This window comes from Limulus polyphemus, unplaced genomic scaffold (assembly GCF_000517525.1).
Source record: "Limulus polyphemus unplaced genomic scaffold, Limulus_polyphemus-2.1.2 Scaffold1327, whole genome shotgun sequence".
Classification (NCBI taxonomy): Eukaryota; Metazoa; Arthropoda; class Merostomata; order Xiphosura; family Limulidae; genus Limulus; species Limulus polyphemus.
In genome coordinates this window covers 139,867-160,027 of record NW_013666937.1, presented here as the reverse complement: position 1 = coordinate 160,027, position 20,161 = coordinate 139,867, and the positions used below count along the sequence as shown (strand labels likewise).

The window sequence follows — 20,161 nt, the reverse complement described above, 5'->3', positions numbered from 1 at the left end:
TGGTGTGACGGGGATTCGAACCCGCGACCCTCAGATTGCGAGTCGAGTGCCCTAACCACCTGGCCATTCCGGGCCTCCAACTTAGGGAAGATTAGGGCAAATGGCTCTTGGGTAGCTTGGCGCGAATATCCGAACCAAACTAAATAAAAATCATCTTGTGTACATCTCATTCAGTCGCAAAATTTGTTGTAAGTTATTTTTGTTTTTACAAAATCATTCATTAATGAGATACAGTTCTTGGAAAATACATGTACTGATCGACTTCCACAGGGAATAAAAACCGTAGAAAACTTAAATAACTCGACCTTTCTCACGTTATTTCAAGCCGCTCTAGCTCCAGAATACCGGCTATGGGATTGAAAATAATATGTTTTAATGATTCAACAATAGCCAGTGAATAAAGTAAGATGTAATAACTTGTTTTTTCATCTTTTATAACTGATATATCATATAGACATTTGATATTAATTATTAATTAACTGCACTTATCAACAAACGATCTTAGAAAAAAAAACACCTCTTGATTAAACGGTTTCTGTAGTCAACATTTTAGCAGAGCGACATTGACATTGTTTATTTAGAAGCTTTCTGGAATATTCTTTAATTTAATTTTTTCCAAAACTTTGAGCATCCTACAGTTACCTAGCCAAAAAAAAAATGCTTATTTGTGTTTTAAAGAAATGTAATAAACGACCGTGTGTCGTTTCGAGCACTTAAATAGAAACGACCTTAACAATTACGAGCGAAGCGTGTCGTTGTCGGACACGTCCCAAAATGTCATTAACATTCTTTTCTTATCCTGAAACAGTATGGAGTTTGTAAACCGCAATGGAATCCTATTTCTTTGGCTTGTTAGCAAGCGACAGTATTTTAGGACAAAGTTGACAAAATAAACCAAGTTTCTTCAGTTGTTTCTTCTACTTTATTTCTGTATTTTACGGGTGAGTCATATTTGAAGTTACGGTTTTATTTTCTCACTTCATAAATAAAAATAACAACAATAAACCGGCTTTTTTACTTACAGCTATATACCTAGGTTATCAACAGACAGTGGCCAAAATAGTATTTGTTAGGAATTCTCATGTGACCATTGGAGATTGATATGACGAGGGTTAACTTAGAATTAGCCATTGAAAGATGTCGTTTTCTAGTTTCCAAGTTCCCAGAAGGAAAAAAATAACTGAGCCAAAAGGTCTAAGAAAATTTCAAGTCATCAAATACCAAAGAATATAACATAGTTATTATCTGGATATAACCATTATAAGTTTCTAGTTGAAAACCCATCGATAATACAAAGTCATACAAAGCGTATATCTGTACAAATCGTGTTATAACTGCTATAATAACTTTTAATAGCCGTAGGTAGTTTCTAGGATTATTTGCCAGATGTACACGGACCACGAAGGTCAGTTAAGTCGAGCGGTAAGACTATGCTATGACACAGTTATGGTAAGACTATGTTATGACACAGTCAGGGTAAGACTATGCTATGACACAGTTATGGTAAGACTATGTTATGACACAGTCAGGGTAAGACTATACTATGACACAGTCAGGGTAAGACTATACTATGACACAGTCAGGGTAAGACTATGCTATGACACAGTTATGGTAAGACTATGCTATGACACAGGCAGGGTAAGACTATACTATGACACAGTCAGGGTAAGACTATACTATGACACAGTCAGGGTAAGACTATGCTATGACACAGTTATGGTAAGACTATGCAATGACACAGTTAGAAGCTTTTAATAATAATATTGCTTTTTAAAACTGCCGTAACTTAACGGATATTATTTCATTTTTGAGAAGTGAATTAAAAGCGAAGCAAGTTCAATCCTAAGAACTTATCGGTAAAAGTAAATAATAATGTATAACAATATGCCAATCGTTTACCTGCTATACGAGTATACAGTGCCAACTAGACCTTTCAACCAATACTGTCATGCTGGCTGTGACTCAATAAACATAGTAGTAGTTGAGACGCTGTTTATAAACTGCATGAACAACACCTGTCATGGTCTGAACAAGATTAGTTGTCGAAGTGTAATGTTTATTAATTTTATCTAGTTCATGTTCTCCCAGCCCGGGAATTGCAATTAAGAAAAGTGCACACAGAACACACTGCGTTACTTTTCTATTTCTCTCAACAAACAGAACACACTGCGTTACTTTTCTATTTCTCCCAACAAACAGAACACACTGCGTTACTTTTCTATTTCTCCCAACAAACAGAACACACTACGTTACTTTTCTACATCACCCAACAAACAGAACACACTGCGTTACTTTTCTATTTCTCTCAACAAACAGAACACACTGCGTTACTTTTCTATTTCTCCCAACAAACAGAACACACTGCGTTACTTTTCTACATCTCCCAACAAACAGAACACATTGCGTCACTTTTCTGTTTCTCTCAACAAACAGAACACACTGCGTTACTTTTCTATTTCTCTCAACAAACAGAACACACTGCGCTACTTTTCTATTTCTCCCAACAAACAGAGCACACTGCGTTACGTTTCTGTTTCTCTCAACAAACAGAACACACTGCGTTACGTTTCTATTTTGATAAATTGTGCCAACAAATAGGATAATACAGGAAAAGTAAACACGTCTTAAAAGTATACAGGGTGGTCCAAAAGTAGTTCTACACTTTATGTGTCTATTAACACTTTCATATACATGGTGTAGGTTTAGATGCGTTTCCAAATACCAACTTTCCTTTCTCTGACGCAGGTGCGTTTTTAGTTGGATACACTATAAAAGCACGCTGTTCAAGATAAGGAAAACCCGAACAGTCGATGAAACTGATGATTGGACATCTGTGCAGTTAATGTCACCCTGGCTGTGATTAACAGCTCCTTTGGACTTGGCTAGTGTACGATTTTGCATTGTGCTGTTATGTTATTTGATGTTAGGCCATTAAATGGTCTGTTAAATAATAAAAAGAAAAAATAAATTTGTCCCACCGTGAAGATTTAGTATGTCTCGAAATGTAATGGTAGACGCGTTTGACGCGGATTGAAGCAGTTATGTCTCTTCTCCTAACCACATGTACAACTACAAATACTTTCAGCTGGTTTGATTTAGCGCAACTAAACGAGAGAGCCCTAAGGAATACCTTGTGAATGTGTCCTTGCTGTAGACACAGCAGTGACGAATCACTTCGCGATGAAGTTTCTCCGCTCCTCATGCTCCAGGGACTTTTAACACGTGGTCTGCGTTTCATGCAATTTCATTAAAACGAGATTTGTTGTAACAAAGAAGAAACGAACGATCCCATGCGCCCAAAGATTTCTCTTATAGTTAGTTATCGGAAGTCGAAGGAACAGAGCGCATTCAGATGACTCCGAATTTTCATACGTTTTGTAACTCTGGGGAAATCACAAGACACACCTTGAAACTAAGTGTCACGATGAACACAAACTCTCTCTCTCTCTTCTGTAATGACTGTTCTGTCGTTTTAACGGTGTATAAACATAACACCATCTCTGTTTGTTTTTATCCGGAGCTAGGGGGATAATTAACTGGCGTTGCGGTAGAGAAAAATACACAACAGTTCCTGCAGTTTCATTAATTATGACCAACCACTTACTCGTTTATATAATTCTAGCTTACGCTCTTAATGGCGGCCATAATTTTCACATGACTGATTTAAGTTTAAAAAAAGAGTATCTAAGTGTGCCGCTTGTAGTTGTGCTATCAAGCAAAGCTATTAATCCCTAACAATGAAAGTTTAATGGTCATAAAGTTCAGAACAGTGCACGAAAAATAATAAACCAGCAGCGAGCCCCTGGAGAAAAGTGAGTGCCGCAGCGATACTTTAGAATTGAATGAGCAGGATTATTACGTCAGAAATAATAAAGTAGATAAATACACGCGCTCAACAATCACGTGAAGTAAACCTTTCTTAAATCACGTATGAAATACACTTGTTCTCTTCTCCTGCTAAAGAAACAACATGAACACGAAGTCGTAATTTAAAGACTGTAGAAACAACAGCCCCACCTCAGTACAAAAGCTATAACAAAGAGTGGTGTATGTTTATCAATATGAAAGCTTGGGCTTTATTTCAAAACGGTAATATAACAACAAATACATTAGTATATAAAAGTTCCTGAAGCTCCAAATTTTATAAATGCAGCAAAAGAATAGAGCTGAGCGTTCGTTATTTAGGCTTAAAAATTGCTAGCTCTATTTATTTAGATACTTAGCAGACGATATTGTAACATTGCTATTTGAAACACGATGTTAGATTATTATAAGATTTATAACTAATGTCAATTATTTAGTAAAGTTAATAACAAAACCTTTTCTTCTTGTGTTAGAACCTGTGTTTTAGAAAAATAACTAGGGATCGATATATACGTAACCTAGCTAGCTATAGTAATATAGAAAGTTTTAATGCTACAAAACATATTGAAACAAGAAAGTCAAAACTAAAAAATTGAGTTACTTAAAATTTAAAAAGGTTATCGCTCCTTTGGCAAATCACTGAAATTATGTTAGTCTAAGCCAAAGCAGGGACAAAAATCGTTAGTCTGAGCCAAAGTAGGGACAAACATCATTAGTCTGAACCAAAGCAGGACAAAAAACGTTAGTCTAAGCCAAAGCCTTTGGCTCAGACTAACGATTTTTGTCCCTCAGAGACAAAAATAGTTAGTCTGAGCCAAAACAGGGACAAAAATCTAAACATTTTTTAAACATAGGTTACGTATATATATATCGATCCCTACTTGACATTATAAAATGTATTATTTTTGATTATATTTGTTTGTTATCTTTTTGTTAGCTACAGTTTTGTGCTCCAGTAAAACCGAGCGTGGGGCACGCGCATACCCGATTCGATTTTATTACTCATTAGGATCTCTACCAACCTACCCTCAAATCTAATTATATACCCAAAGCAGCGCATCATCTGTTTTATGTATCTGTGATTGTTTGTAATTAAGCACAAAGTTATATACTTAATGAGCTATCTGTGCTCTGCCCACCACGGGTATCGAAACCCGGATTCTAGCGTTGTAAGTCCGCAGACATGCCGCTGGGAGGGGGGCTTATATGTGTGTGTGTATGTGTATACATACTAGTGTATATACACTAGTATCCTTTTCAGTACAAGAAAGGAATTATTGGGACCCCAGACTAAAGAGTTCTGTGAAAGAATTAGAGCGATAAGTTTCGTCATTTTTTTTCTATACGCTTGTCTGGAAAAGTCACTTACTTACTTACTTAGTTAGAAATTCGTTGAAATAATGAAATATTTATTGACTCCATAAATACGTATAGAGCGATATAGGTGGCTTTATAAGTACAATAAGCTTTAGATTTGCTCAGCCAATACTGTGAAGTAGTCATTGTTAATATTCAGGTATTATTAATGGTGGTTTTAAACGGGCGATTTTTATGATCGCCATTTTGTTTCATCACGATCCCTACTATTAAGTATTACCGTACTTAGTGATATATTCATCTCTTTAAAACATAACTGCGTCATCATTTTTTGAGTCACGTAGTCTAACTTTTTTTAACTGAATTCTTCAACAAACTTCTTATTCACTACATTTTTGACACCTGCCCCATCCCTCTTTAGAGGCTCAGAGGTAACTCTGAGGACTTGTAGCTCTAAAAATCGGGTTTCGATACTCGTGGTGGGAACAGCACAGACAACCCATTGTGTAGCTTTGTGTTTAAGAACAAAACAATCAAACTTAAAACTATGAGCGTTTCGAAATTAACAAACAGAAGATGAGGTCAAAATCTTGTTCGTTTCGATTTTGTCTCGTTGAATTTTGCGCTAAGCTACACGAGGGCTTCTTGCGCTAGTCGTCCCTAATTCAGAAGAAAGGCAGCTAACCAATACCACCCAAAGCCAACTCTTTACTAACTAATATTAGGATTGACCGTCACATTATAACACCTCCCACGGTTGAAAAGTAGAGCATGTTCAGTGGCGGCTTTAGAACCCGCGACCCACAGATTTCGAGTCAAGCTCCTAACCACCAGAAAAAATGGGCCGTTTTTGGGCTGTGAACTCATTTTTTTATTCCCCAAAATCGAATGAGTACTATTTGCATATTTTTTTGAATAATATATTTTTTAAATACGACAAACAGATTAATTTTTAACGTAGACCGGATGAATTTCTTGAAAAAAGGCCTAGATCAAAATCAACAGTCATTTTGAGACAAAAACTGAGAAAGTTTGGAAATTCAAAATGTGTATTACCAAATTCAATCTATTTTTGGATAAAAAAATGGCCGCCAAATATCAATATTATGTCCATTCTTTTTTTATGTAGTTATATAATTCGCTGTCATCAGATACTAAACTACTGTAATTATTCCACTTTGTAACGAGCATTTGTGTTTCTGAAATACACATAAATACCGACGATGACACAATATTTCATTTCATGGGGCAGGGATCGTTACTTTCTAATGCATTTCTTGCATTCTGTCAGCAGAAACAAGCATTTTCGGTTTCAGCGGCTCGAAATTATGTTAAAAAGTCATGTTACCAAATTTTACCCAAAAATGTCCCTTAATGTTTCCTTTCTGGAAGTTCCGACTAGACTAGCCATTCCGAAGAAAGAATATAACACTGTGAATTACTACAAAGTGATTATAAAACCTTTAAAAAAACTAACTAAAACTCCAAACAGTTTCGAAAGGCAGTTACTTCTTCATGAAGATGAAGAAGTAACTAATCCATCGAAAGTGCTCTACATACAAACTGATCTAGAGACGAAATACCAGCTTTCATTACGTGCAGTAACAATGTACTTCTCCATCTCAGAGCAACAATAAATGTCTTTACCACTTCTGTCTTACACCTGGCGCTCTTAATAGTAGCTGTATACTTGTCGCTTGGTTGATAATGACGTATAGAGCAGCTCGTAACGTCACTAGTTCTCTGGTGCGCCTGAATTTAGTGATGAGATTCATACAGGAGAGTAACAAAAGAAGAGGAAACGTGAAAAGTCTAGGAAAAACTAAGGAACATCTGAAGTGATCTATATATAACCTGTGCCGACTACTACCGGTTGTTAATACGAGCAGCAGACAAACGCTCTATTAAGCTCATCGATCCGCAATAGCAGCCCATTTCCACCACATTTGTTGTCAGCAGGGTTGCCGGAAAAGATGTACATATAACCAGGTTCTACGTACAAGTATCCTCTATCGCTGGTCTAATTGCTGCGTATATAAAACCAGGTTCTACGTACAAGTATCCTCTATCGCTGGTCTAATTGCTGCGTATATAAAACCAGGTTCTACGTACAAGTATCCTTCTATCGCTGGTCTAATTGCTACGTATATAAAACCAGGTTCTACGTACAAGTAGCTTCTATCGCTGGTCTAATTGCTACGTATATAAAACCAGGTTCTACGTACAAGTATCCTCTATCGCTGGTCTAATTGCTACGTATATAAAACCAGGTTCTACGTACAAGTATCCTCTATCGCTAGTGTAATTGCTACGTATGTAAAACCAGGTTCTACGCACAAGTATCCTCTATCGCTGGTTTCTTTGCTACGTATATAAAACCAGGTTCTACGTACAAGTATCCTCTATCGCTGGTCTAATTGCTACGTTTAGGGCAATATTAAGTGTCTCTTCTTAATGGAAATCTATCTTCGCCGTTCAAAACAACACATGCAAAATGTTTTGGTTCAAAAGACTTTGTCTTAATCAATTTAAGGTGATACTTACAAACGCTCCAGAGAAACGGTATCTCGAAACGCTCCTCGTTCAATGGTGACGATTCCATTGTTTCTCAGCTGTCTGCAAAACAAAAAAGATAAAAATAAAATTATTTTTTTATTTGTTTGTTGTTCCACGAAGTTAGCTCATAAAACAACTTACAAGTTGTCATATATCTTACAATAACTTATTTAAAACCCCCTGTTGTCGCATGGATCATGATAACCGAGGACGTGAAACGAATAATAATTTAAATATTGCCGGGTTCCATCAATATTTACTGCTACTTAAGTTACTTGTTTTCCTTTTAGTGGAACAAGGCATCCCATTTCTCATTTAAGGGATTAATTTAATACACTGTTTATTACACTGATGGGCATCTATTATAAGGTAAGGTCCCGAGTTTTATTAATATTTACGACCCAAAGCGCGCTCTACTTTCTAAGGTTGTGAGTATATAGTTTTGCTTAAAAGTGTCACAGACAGTAAGCACTCTTCGATAACACTCAGGTAGGTGCATTGTAAGCCATCTTCGATAACATTCTAATAAATTTATTGCAAGCACTCTTCGATAACACTCTGGTACATGTATGGTAAGCACTCTTTGATAAAACTCTGGTAAATGTATTGTAAGCACTCTTCGATAACACTCTGGTAAATGTATTGTAAACACTCTTCGATAACACTCTGGTACATGTATGGTAAGCACTCTTTGATAAAACTCTGGTAAATGTATTGTAAACACTCTTCGATAACACACTGGTACATGTATGGTAAGCACTCTTCGATAACACTCTGGTAAATGTATTGTAAACGCTCTTCGATAACACTCTGGTACATGTATGGTAAGCACTCTTCGATAACACTCTGGTAAATGTATTGTAAGCACTCTTCGATAACACTCTGGTACATGTATGGTAAGCACTCTTTGATAACACTCTGGTAAATGCATTGTAAGCACTCTTCGATAACATTCTAATAAATTTATTTTAAACACTCTTCGATAACACTCTGATAAATGTACTGTAAGAAGAGACAACGAAAGTAAATCTACGCTACAACCCTAACGTCAGTGGTACTATTTTAGTGTGTAAAAATACAATGAAGTGTTATTAAAGTTGCAAATATAACGAAAATATCATTCGGTAAGATGGAAGCCAATACGGACAAAATATCGTTAAACAGTGGGAGCTGACCATTCGGTAAGATGGAAGCCAATACTGACACAATATCGTTACACTGTGGGAGCTGACCATTCGGTAAGATGGAAGCCAATACTGATACAATATCGTTACACAGTGAGAGCTGACCATTCGGAAAGATGGAAGCCAATACTGATACAATATCGTTACATTGTGGGAGCTGACCATTCGGTAAGATGGAAGCCAATACTGATACAATATCGTTACACCGTGAGAGCTGACCATTCGGTAAGATGGAAGCCAATACTGACAGAACTATTAACCAAACCAAGACTTTATATATATAATGCTAAAACTCGGGATTCAATCCTGCGGTGGGAACGCCACTGGAGATCATTGTGCATCTTTGCGCTACCTTCCCCAGCAAAGCATGCCCACGTCTATACGCTTAGTTAACTTCAAAGTAAAAACTAAATGGATATTTTACTACTTAAATGAACATGATTTGTTAAGAGTTTATTCTTTCTGATCGATATACTCATAATTTTTACGAAGCATTTTAAAGAACAGGTGCAGCCGTAGAAAAAATATTGTCATGTGACGAGCTACTCTCGACAACAGTACTCACCATAAACATATAACGCTGGTAAATCATGATATCTTGTAATTTACTAATGCATAAATTATAAAATAAAGATAAACGTTTAATCTGATTTCCTGTCATTTTATGTTAATTATAAAATACTGAAGGCTTAAATCTTTGGTTTTAGTCTACCTGATTTATCACGTTCTTTACGCTTTGACGGACGACACTACACTCGTCCTTTTAAAAAAAAAGAAAACGCGAAACTTAAGATTTACCTGGAGTTTACTGACTCGTCACATTCATGTTTTTGGTAGTCACGGTTGGGATAAGAAATGGTTGAAGTCACGTGACTTATAACAATATCCTCAGTCAAAACAGTTCTTTTCTTTAAACAATGTTTCTAACTATAACATCCAGAGGGTTTAAGGTGTCATTCACTATAGGTAACTTATAACATCCAGAAGGGTTAAGGTGCCACTTACTATAAGTAACGTATAACATCCAGAGGTTTTACGGTGTCATTTACTATAAGTAACGTATAACATCCAAAGGATTTATGGTGTCATTTACTATAAGTAACGTATAACATCCAAAGGATTTATGGTGTCATTTACTATAAGTAACGTATAACATCCAGAGGTTTTACGGTGTCATTTACTATAAGTAACGTATAACATCCAGAGGGTTTAGGATGTCATCTACTATAAGTAACGTATAACATCCAGAGGGTTTAGGGTGTCATTTACTATAAGCAACGTATAACACCCAGAGGGTTTACGGTGTCATTTACTATAAGTAACGTATAACATCCAGAGGGTTTAGGATGTCATCTACTATAAGTAACGTATAACATCCAGAGGGTTTAAGGTGCCACTTACTATAAGTAACTTATAACATCCAGAGGGTTTAAGGTGCAATTCACTATAAGTAGCTTATAGCATCCAGAGGGTTTAAGGTGCCATTTATTATAAGTAACGTATAACATCCAGAGGGTTTAGGGTGTCATTCAATATTAGTAACTTATAACATCCAGAGGGTTTAAAGTGTCATTCACTATAAGTAACTTATAACATCCAGAGGGTTTACGGTGTCATTCACTATAAGTAACTTATAACATCCAGAGGGTTTAAGGTGCCATTTATTATAAGTAACGTATAACATCCAGAGGGTTTAGGGTGTCATTCACTATAAGTAACTTATAACATCCAGAGGGTTTAAGGTGCTATTTATTATAAGTAACGTATAACATCCAGAGGGTTTAGGGTGTCATTCACTATAAGTAATATTCGGTCTACTTCCTATTTTTAAACAGCCCATGGCATAGATTCTTTTTTTCTTCTTCGAGAAACGGAAACGGAAATCCCAGCATCTGGATAAGAGACATATCCTTTCTAGTCATCACTTCACATACAAAGGATTATTTTAGTACTTACACACATATAACTTCCAGACTCTGATAACAACATGGCCACAGTTTGTAGCGCTAAACCGCGAATTCTATCACACCACGAGCTTACAGACACCAATGTTGAAAAATGTTTTAGATGGGGTGGATTTTACACACAAAGCACTTACAAACTTAACTTTGAACAAAGTTTCAGATGGAGAGGATTCTACGAACCACGTGCATACAGACTTACCACTGAACAAAGTTTCAGATGGAGGGGATTCTACGAACCACGTGCATACAGACTTACCACTGAACAAAGTTTCAGATGGAGATGATTCTACGAACCACGTGCACACAGACTTACTACTGAACAAAGTTTCAGTTCAGTTTCAGGTTTTATTTAGTAAGTTAATTTAACCAATATTAACGTTAACCAATGTAAACAATGATTGTTATAAAATATTTTTATTACATGTAGAGATTTTATTCATCAATTCGACAATAAGGAGAGAATAATAGGTTTGGATTTCCTATTTCAACCATTAAAATAGGTTATTATTGTTAAGACCTTCTGAGTGAAAACAAAGCAGAGTGTATAATAATATGTAAAACACACTACATCTGCTATATCCAGTACCGACGAGGCCTTTCGTCGAATACCAGGGCTCTTCGGGGGATACGCTTGACAACTATGAAGGTGTGAACGGTGTTAAACTGGTGTAATTTTTCACCAATGTTTATTTATTACACAACACATAAGAAATAGGGTAATTTTTTTAACAGTATAATATTTATTGTTTATATATATATAAATGAATAAACTAGCCAATCCAGTTACAGGTCTAGTACCACGTTGTTCACAGCGTGACGCATTCCATTAACTTGCCTCTTTAATAATAAAGACAGACCGACAAGTGACACACACACACACACACACACAGGTTTGTTCGATCAATGAATCCTTAGGGTCAGTTGGCTGTTGGAAATCTAAACAATCTAGTTACTATAATAAACGAATTAGAGGTTTGGAGTTTCGCTTCTACTCTCCCTAAACCAATCTTTCTCTCCCAACTGCCACACAGAATAGCCTAACATAATATTTAAGTTAAGAACATGACAAATCCCTCTGTTTATATAAAGCTGCTTTGCTAAGCCTCGTGACCGTAATCAAGATTTAAATCAAAATACGTGGGCACTCCAAGAACGAAACATTTTAATTAAGGAAAAGATAAACAAGAGTGAAAATAAGCAGTCGAGCAAGTAATAACAAGATTTCGTTTTTTTTCGAAACTTAGATTAACTGTTTCTGTCAAAAATGCTATATTTATACTTTTGGAAAACGAAGACACCTATCGAATTAACTGGAACTAGATTAAGAAGTTGCTATATATGTGTGTGTGTGTGTGATTAACGCGAGATTTCCAGTACATGTAAGTTTTAAAACAATTAATTTTTTTCGAGCAGAGATGGGGGTAAGCCTACTGGTTAGCGTGTCCAGCATGTGAATCCGAATATTCATGGTTCGCAATTCGTTGCCGTAAAAACGCAATTCGCACTTTGGAGTCGAGGGTGCACTAAAAAAGTAACGATCAAATCCCACTATTCGAACAGACAAGAGTAGGGTTGAAAATTGCCGTTGTTAACTAACTGCCTTCATTTTAGCCTATCAGTTGAAAACAGGATGAACTACGCACAGATATCCATTCTGTACAATTTTGCGCGAAAATCTGAACCAACGTTTTTTGAGTTGCTTGCTTTGAAAATTAGAAAATACAATTATGCACTACACTATGATTTTTAGATAGTTCTCTAAGAAGGTAACACTCACAAGTACAAGTTCACACAAACCATACTATATATTTTAACCTCTTTCTGCACAAGATGCTTTTCGAAAACCTAACTGAAGATTTCCATCTATTAATCCAGACAAATCACGTACAGTTCAATTCGTTATAGCGCCCTCCAGCGGTGGTTAAGACGTGTTTTTATACAATAGTTTATGGTTACATTTATAAATATATATTTTTAAGATGGCTGGTCCCAACTTTTTATTCAACGTGTCCTGACTACTCCACTTTGCATGATTGAAAAATCATGTTTTAAAGCTTTAAAGATTATTTATTGTAATGTTGGTTAGGATCACAAGAACAAACTGATAGAGTAAGGCTTAGCATATCACTTATTGCAATGACTCGAACAAATGACAGTTACCTCAGTCTTCAGTGTTTGTTTTTAATTATGCACAAGGCTACACAAGGGCTATCTATATGTTATCTGCCCACCACGAAGTATCGAAACCCGGTTTCTAGCGTTGTAAGCCTGCAACCATACCGCTGTGCCACTGGGGGGGGGCAGTCTTCAGTGATGGAAACATTACCTTTTTATTTTAATTACGAAACGTAAAACACAAGCAATGTGCTTCAAATTAGATGCGCAAATGATCTGCGTATGTTTTCATCATAACAAGTTACCCGGACATTATTATTGAATAATGATAACGACACAAGACTTGTTCGTAGTGAAATTTGTCGCAATTTTCCAGTTTACTCATCTTGGTTTTGTATATACACTTAAGGATGACTATCTATTAACTTTGTGGTACGTTCTTTTCGATAATTCAAGACACAATAAAGTATCTTGAAGGAGAGGGAAAGGGGCATGAGGGGGGTCTAACTATCCTCATACAACAACTCAAATTGTGTCTTATTCACGCATCTTAGTTTTGGTTGTTTGTTCACAGAATGAGTTTTCATGAAGGTCTTTTTTATTGGAGGTTAGTGGGGACTAGTATCCAAGGAACAATAAAATACTGAAAAAATGGCCAGTTACTGCTACTTTTGGTACTCCTGCCACCATTCTACTCCCTATCAAGTCAACATGAAAACCTCAGCAATGTGTATCGATCTCCGCCAAAAATCAGTCATTTTTCACACAGACGAAATCGACTTTATCATCAAGTTCACATACGTACCACCATAATATTTTCATAGCAGATATGTCATGGGAATAATGTGGTAAATATATAACAGTCATATATACTGTGATATATAACACTCATATATACTGTGATATATAACATAGCAAATATGTAATGGGAATAATGTGGTAAATATATAACAGTCATATATACTGTGATATATAACAGTCATATATACTGTGATATATAACAGTCATATATACTGTGATATATAACACTCATATATACTGTGATATCTAACAGTCATATATACTGTGATATCTAACAGTCATATATACTGTGACATCTAACAGTCATATATACTGTGACATCTAACAGTCATATATACTGTGACATCTAACAGTTATATATACTGTGACATCAAATATTCATATATACTGTGACATCTAACAGTCATATATACTGTGACATCTAACAGCCATATATACTGTGACATCTAACAGTTATATATACTGTGACATCTAACAGTTATATATACTGTGACATCTAACAGTTATATATACTGTGACATCTAACAGTTATATATACTGTGACATCTAACAGCCATATATACTGTGACATCTAACAGTTACATATACTGTGACATCTAACAGTTATGTATATACTGTGACATCTAACAGTTATATATACTGTGACATCTAACTGTCATACTCTTCTTCAAGATTGACCAGGGTGAAGAAGTAGATCTGATGACATTGACCACTAAGGATCTAGTGTCAGCATGGACATTGTGGATTTAAACATTTCACATCTCTACATACTTTATACTTGCTATAGTTGTGCTTTCTGCTGGTTACAGGAATAACAATGTGATATCAGGTACGTGTCTCTTCCTCAGTTTCTACCTTAATTAATAACACCTAATAAGGTAAAGAAAGGTGCTTTTGTAGTTCATACATGCCTGGCTATCATGATTGATTGAAGTTCACAGGAGACCCAGAAACAGCCCTAATTGGGGCCCATACTTCCAAGCATCTTGAATGAAATGGTAAGGGGTGAATGTTGGATGTTTTGACCATAACAACGTAAACATCGTCTCTTACACAGTATTTAACTCTTCGCTTACTCAAATTTCAACATTAAAACATAATTAATTTTAGGATGTTAGTTTAATAAAAAATACAGTATCGCCTGACAACATACATTCCGGAATTTATTTTCGTAGTATACTTCACGTTCTGTGTCAATTATAACATAGTGCTCTCAACCGGCGTCCTTCATGACATCATCTAATACAACATAGTTCCCAACACGCGAAGTGTCACAGCGTGAGATTATCTCACATAATTTATTTGAAATCTCAGCTATCATCTTGATGACAAAGTAAGGCAGCGCAAAAAGTGATGGCTAATATGTACGAAACAATGCACGAAATTAGTGTGTTAGTGATGCAAGAGATTACTAGGGCAATTTCAGGATCTAATAACAACACCACATGGAATGTGCTATTTTGTGAGGCTCCACAAGAATTAATTAAAGTAGGTCCACAAATGCTTGCTATTTTGTTAAAAATAGAATACCCACTTGTCCCTGTTTCAGATACAGTATATTACGGATAAGTTCGCCAATATCCAAAAATGTAGTGACTAGCAATCACTGTATGAAACTGTAGTCAGGTGTCTCTACCGTGATAACGTGGAATGGAAGGTAACTTAAAGCGTTGCTACTGTAGTAATATACGTGATAAGTCCAGATGTCTCCATCGTGATAACGTGGAATGGAAGGTAACTTAAAGCGTTGCTACTGTAGTAATATACGTGATAAGTCCAGATGTCTCCATCGTGATAACGTGGAATGGAAGGTAACTTAAAGCGTTGCTACTGTAGTAATATACGTGATAAGTCCAGGAGCCTCCATCGTAATAACGTGGAATGGAAGGTAACTTAAAGCGTTGCTACTGTAGTAATATACGTGATAAGTCCAGGTACCTCCATCGTAATAACGTGGAATGGAAGGTAACTTAAAGCGTTGCTACTGTAGTAATATACGTGATAAGTCCAGGTCCTCCATCGTATAACGTGGAATGGAAGGTAACTTAAAAGCGTTGCTACTGTAGTAATATACGTGATAAGTCCAGGTGCCTCCATCGTAATAACGTGGAATGGAAGGTAACTGAAAGCGTTGCTACTGTAGTAATATACGTGATAAGTCCAGGTGCCTCCATCGTAATAACGTGAATGGAAGGTAACTTAAAGCGTTGCTACTGTAGTAATATACGTGATAAGTCCAGGTGCTTCCATTGTGATAACATGGAATGGAGGGTAAGTTAAAGCGTTGCTACTTTAGTATCCTAGAGACACAATAATTACTCCTGTCAAGTGAAAAGTTCTGAGAACGTAAAAGTGAAAGTAAAGAAGAATGTATGACAATATATAAACCACACTGTATCTGATATATTTAATGCCGACGAGGCCTTTCGCACAATACTAAATAAATAATTTCCCCTTTATATTTGAAAAAGCTGAGTTAACTTGGTGGAACGTCATGTGAATTCTTTATTTATCAGTTAGACAAGTAATAATATTCTCATGATTTGTTAACAAGGAAACGAGATAAACTGACAAGGTTTCAGTCATTATAACAGTAAATATAACATGAATTATTGAACTGACAGGATTTCAGTAATTATAACAGGAAATAGAATATGAACTATTGGCTTGTCATTTATTTCAGTAATTATAACAGGAAATAGAATATGAACTATTGAAATGACAAGATTTCTCTGTTTTTATTATTAAAGCTAAAACGTTTCTTAAACGTTGTGCTAATAAAAACAAACAGCGAATACACTTGAGCTAAGTTCACTCATAAAGCACTAAAAACTTTATAGAGAAATACTGAATGCAGAATTCCATAATCGCAAAATATTCCTTCGTGCTTTTTCGGCATATCTTACTGTCAACTGTCAAGTAATTTTTGCCTCTTAGCTGTACGTCACAAAATATTTCCGTTTTTGTAGACAAATGATTTCAGTAAACTTCTGAAATTCAGTTAAAACATCATCGCAATTCTCAATAGTTAATATTATGTTTCCTGTTATAATGACTGAAATCTTGTCATTTCAATAGTTCATATTCTATTTTCTGTTATAATGACTGAAATCTTGTCATTTGAATAGTTCATATTCTATTTCCTGTTACAATGACTGAAATCCTGTCAGTTCAATAGTTCATATTCTATTTCCTGTTATAATGACTGAAATCTTGTCATTTCAATAGTTCATATTCTATTTCCTGTTACAATGACTGAAATCCTGTCAGTTCAATAGTTCATATTCTATTTCCTGTTATAATTATTCCAAGCTTCAGTGTTCCTACTGCAACCGGTTGATTTTATTATCCAAACTTCAGTGTTCTTACTGCAACCGGTTGATTTTTATATGTTTAAATTATTTTGTTTTATTATCCAAGCTTCAGTGTTCCTTCCGCAACCGGTTGATTTTTTATCTGTTTTTATTATTAAAGCTTAAACGTTTTTACTGCAACCGGTTGATTTTTATCTGTTTAAACTTTTATTATCTAAGCTTTAGTGTTCCTACTGCAACCGGTTGACTTTAATTTGTTTTATTATCCAAGCTTCATTGTTCCTTCCGCAACCGGTTGATTTTTATCTGTTTTGATAGATAAAAATCAACCGGTTGCAGTATGAACACTGAAGCTTGGATAATAAAAACAGATTAAAAACCAACTAGTTTGTAGTGGGAAAGCTTAAATAAGAAATATTTTTGATATTTTTTGTGCAAAGCCACATTTGGCTATCTGCTGTGTCCATCGTCGGATTTTAGCGTTGCGTATCTGTAATATAGAAAAACCTTAGAAGTGACTGACTTTGCTCTAGAACAAACACATACACACACACACACACACAAACTGATGAACCAATCATTGATCTTAATATTTCAACCAATTTCCAATACCAATAAAAATAAGCCTTTTCATTTCAAGTTAAGTAAAATAATATTTGGACGTATAAGAACTGACTTTAATATAGCCCTTGGTCAACAAAATAGAAAGAAAGGTACAGAGGAGATAACACACTGAACCCCTCATGACAAATGGAAACATTAAAAGAAAACACACTCTTCGGAGTGTTAGGATTAGGCTTACAAAGATTTTACCCAAACCATGGCCACTGACTTAGATAATTCAATGACAAAATCTGGGATGCTTGATCCACGTCATGAAATTTCATTTAAAGTGTAAAGCAACTTTATATACAGCGACGTAGCAAAGGATGGAATAGAGAGAAAAAAGATTCGTTAAAACAAAATGAACGTAACTTGAAGAAGTACACATTTTTTATCTATTTTTATATTGTTCGAAGCGGAATTATTTACGATTTCCTATCGTCATTCGATCGTGGTGAAATAATTTGTTTACCTTCATTGTATAGCAACCCAGCCACTTAAACAACACTTATATAATATTACAACACTCTATGTAGGGCACGAAGCTGCTAAAAGCGTGGCCAACACATGAAAATTACTTCAAGTGTTAAGGATCAATACAAAACTATATTATTTGCACACTAAAATTGCCAATTTAGCCCATTAGGAGGCATTTGACAAAATACACACAAACACTAATTGATTTAACAAAACTGTTTCGTGAGGGCCATATTTCCTTGGCTCAGCGTCAAGTACGGCAGTTTATAACGCTAAAACTCGGGTTTCGATACCCGTGGTGAACATAGCACAGATAGTCCATTGTGTAGCTTTTTGCTTAACTACAAACAAACAAACAATAAAATATAAAGTAAAATTGGTTACTACTCGAATAACAGAAACTTTACAGGTATGTTTTGGACAAACAAAATGTAGTATTAGAAGAATGGCAGATCAAAAAACCCCAATTCTGCAATTTCTCTTTACGAATAGGCTACTTACTTTCCACATTTTAGTGTTGTTTCATGTTAATACAAGACTAATCGCAGTGTTTTATTTCACATCTTAATGTTGTTTCATGTTAATACAAGACTAATCGCAGTGTTTTATTTCACATTTTAGTGTTGTTTCATGTTAATACAAGACTAATCTCAGTGTTTTATTTCACATCTTAGTGTTGTTTCATGTTAATACAAGACTATTCGCAGTGTTTTATTTCACATCTTAGTGTTGTTTCATGTTAATACAAGACTAATCGCAGTGTTTTATTTCACATCTTAGTGTTGTTTCATGTTAATACAAGACTAATCGCAGTGTTTTATTTCACATTTTTGTGCTGTTTCATGCCAATACAAGACTAATCGCAGTGTTTTATTTCACATCTTAGTGTTGTTTCATGTTAATACAAGACTAATCTCGGTGTTTTAGTTCACATTTTGGTGTTGTTTCATGATAATAAAAGATTAATCTCAGTGTTTTATTTCACATTTTAGTGTTATTTCATGTTAATATAAGACTAATCTCAGTATTTTTCGTCGTGCTCAAAACGTAGATGAACGTAGTTTTAAGATATCGCATCCATATTGACTAGGATGTATAGGATAATATACATTTATAGATAAGGAATCGGATTCAAAAGTAAAGAGGGAAACAATGGGTATTATAAGGCAGTTTTGATTAAAATCTAAACTTGGGCCGGGAAGACATCACGCTCAATTAAGTCGGATCGCTCCGTGCAGACTCTCTAACTCCAAATGTAAAAACTGGTTCCATAATGTGATCAGAGAGATAATAATGATTGGTTGTAATCAACCATCCTACATAAATGTATTCATATGAACAGACAAATAAAGCCTGTTAAGATGTTTGTTATCTTTTAGTTATTCAATAAGCAGACTAATGTTAGAATGTATGTACTTAAACAGTCGGCTTGGAACAACGTGCACGCAGATTGAGGAATTAACATCAGTATTTCTGAAGAACTTAGATCAAGTGGACAAGCAAGTTAATTTGAAAAGTTAAGTTGTTGTTTTTTTTAGTTGAATCTCGTGCAAAGCTACTCGAGGGCTATCTGCTTTAGCCGTCACTAATTCAGAAATAATATACTGGAGGAAAGGAAATTTGTCAACCTCACCCACCGCCAACTCTTGGACTACTCTTTTACCAAAGAATAGTGGGATTGACCGCATATTATAACGCTCCCACGGCTGAAAGGGCGAGCGTGTTCGTTGATGGGGTTTGAACTCGCGACCCGCAGATTTCGAATCGATCGTCCTAGCCACCAGGCTATTCCAGGTCCCGTCAGCTCGGGGAAGAAGCAGAATTCATCTGTTTATGACTCTAGAAAAAGGATCTAAGGCTCTAAAAAAATCCCAGTTAATAAAAAAGCCCGTAACTTGAAAAACTCTTGAAAGATAGTTTCATCTCTTTAATAAATAATATGATGTAAGAAGTGTTAAGACCCGGC

The 20,161-nt window shown here is 35.5% G+C and overlaps 1 protein-coding gene across 2 annotated transcripts in view; it reads right to left on the bottom strand.

Moving 5' to 3' along the window:
- Window positions 1-20,161, bottom strand: part of LOC111086691 (slit homolog 2 protein-like) — a 220,077-nt gene that overhangs the window by 145,789 nt on the left and 54,127 nt on the right. For both annotated transcript variants that reach the window (XM_022390533.1, XM_022390532.1), the window contains exon 3: window positions 7,726-7,797. In XM_022390533.1, coding sequence (XP_022246241.1) covers window positions 7,726-7,797 — 72 coding nt within the window. The remainder of the gene's footprint in view (window positions 1-7,725; window positions 7,798-20,161) is intronic.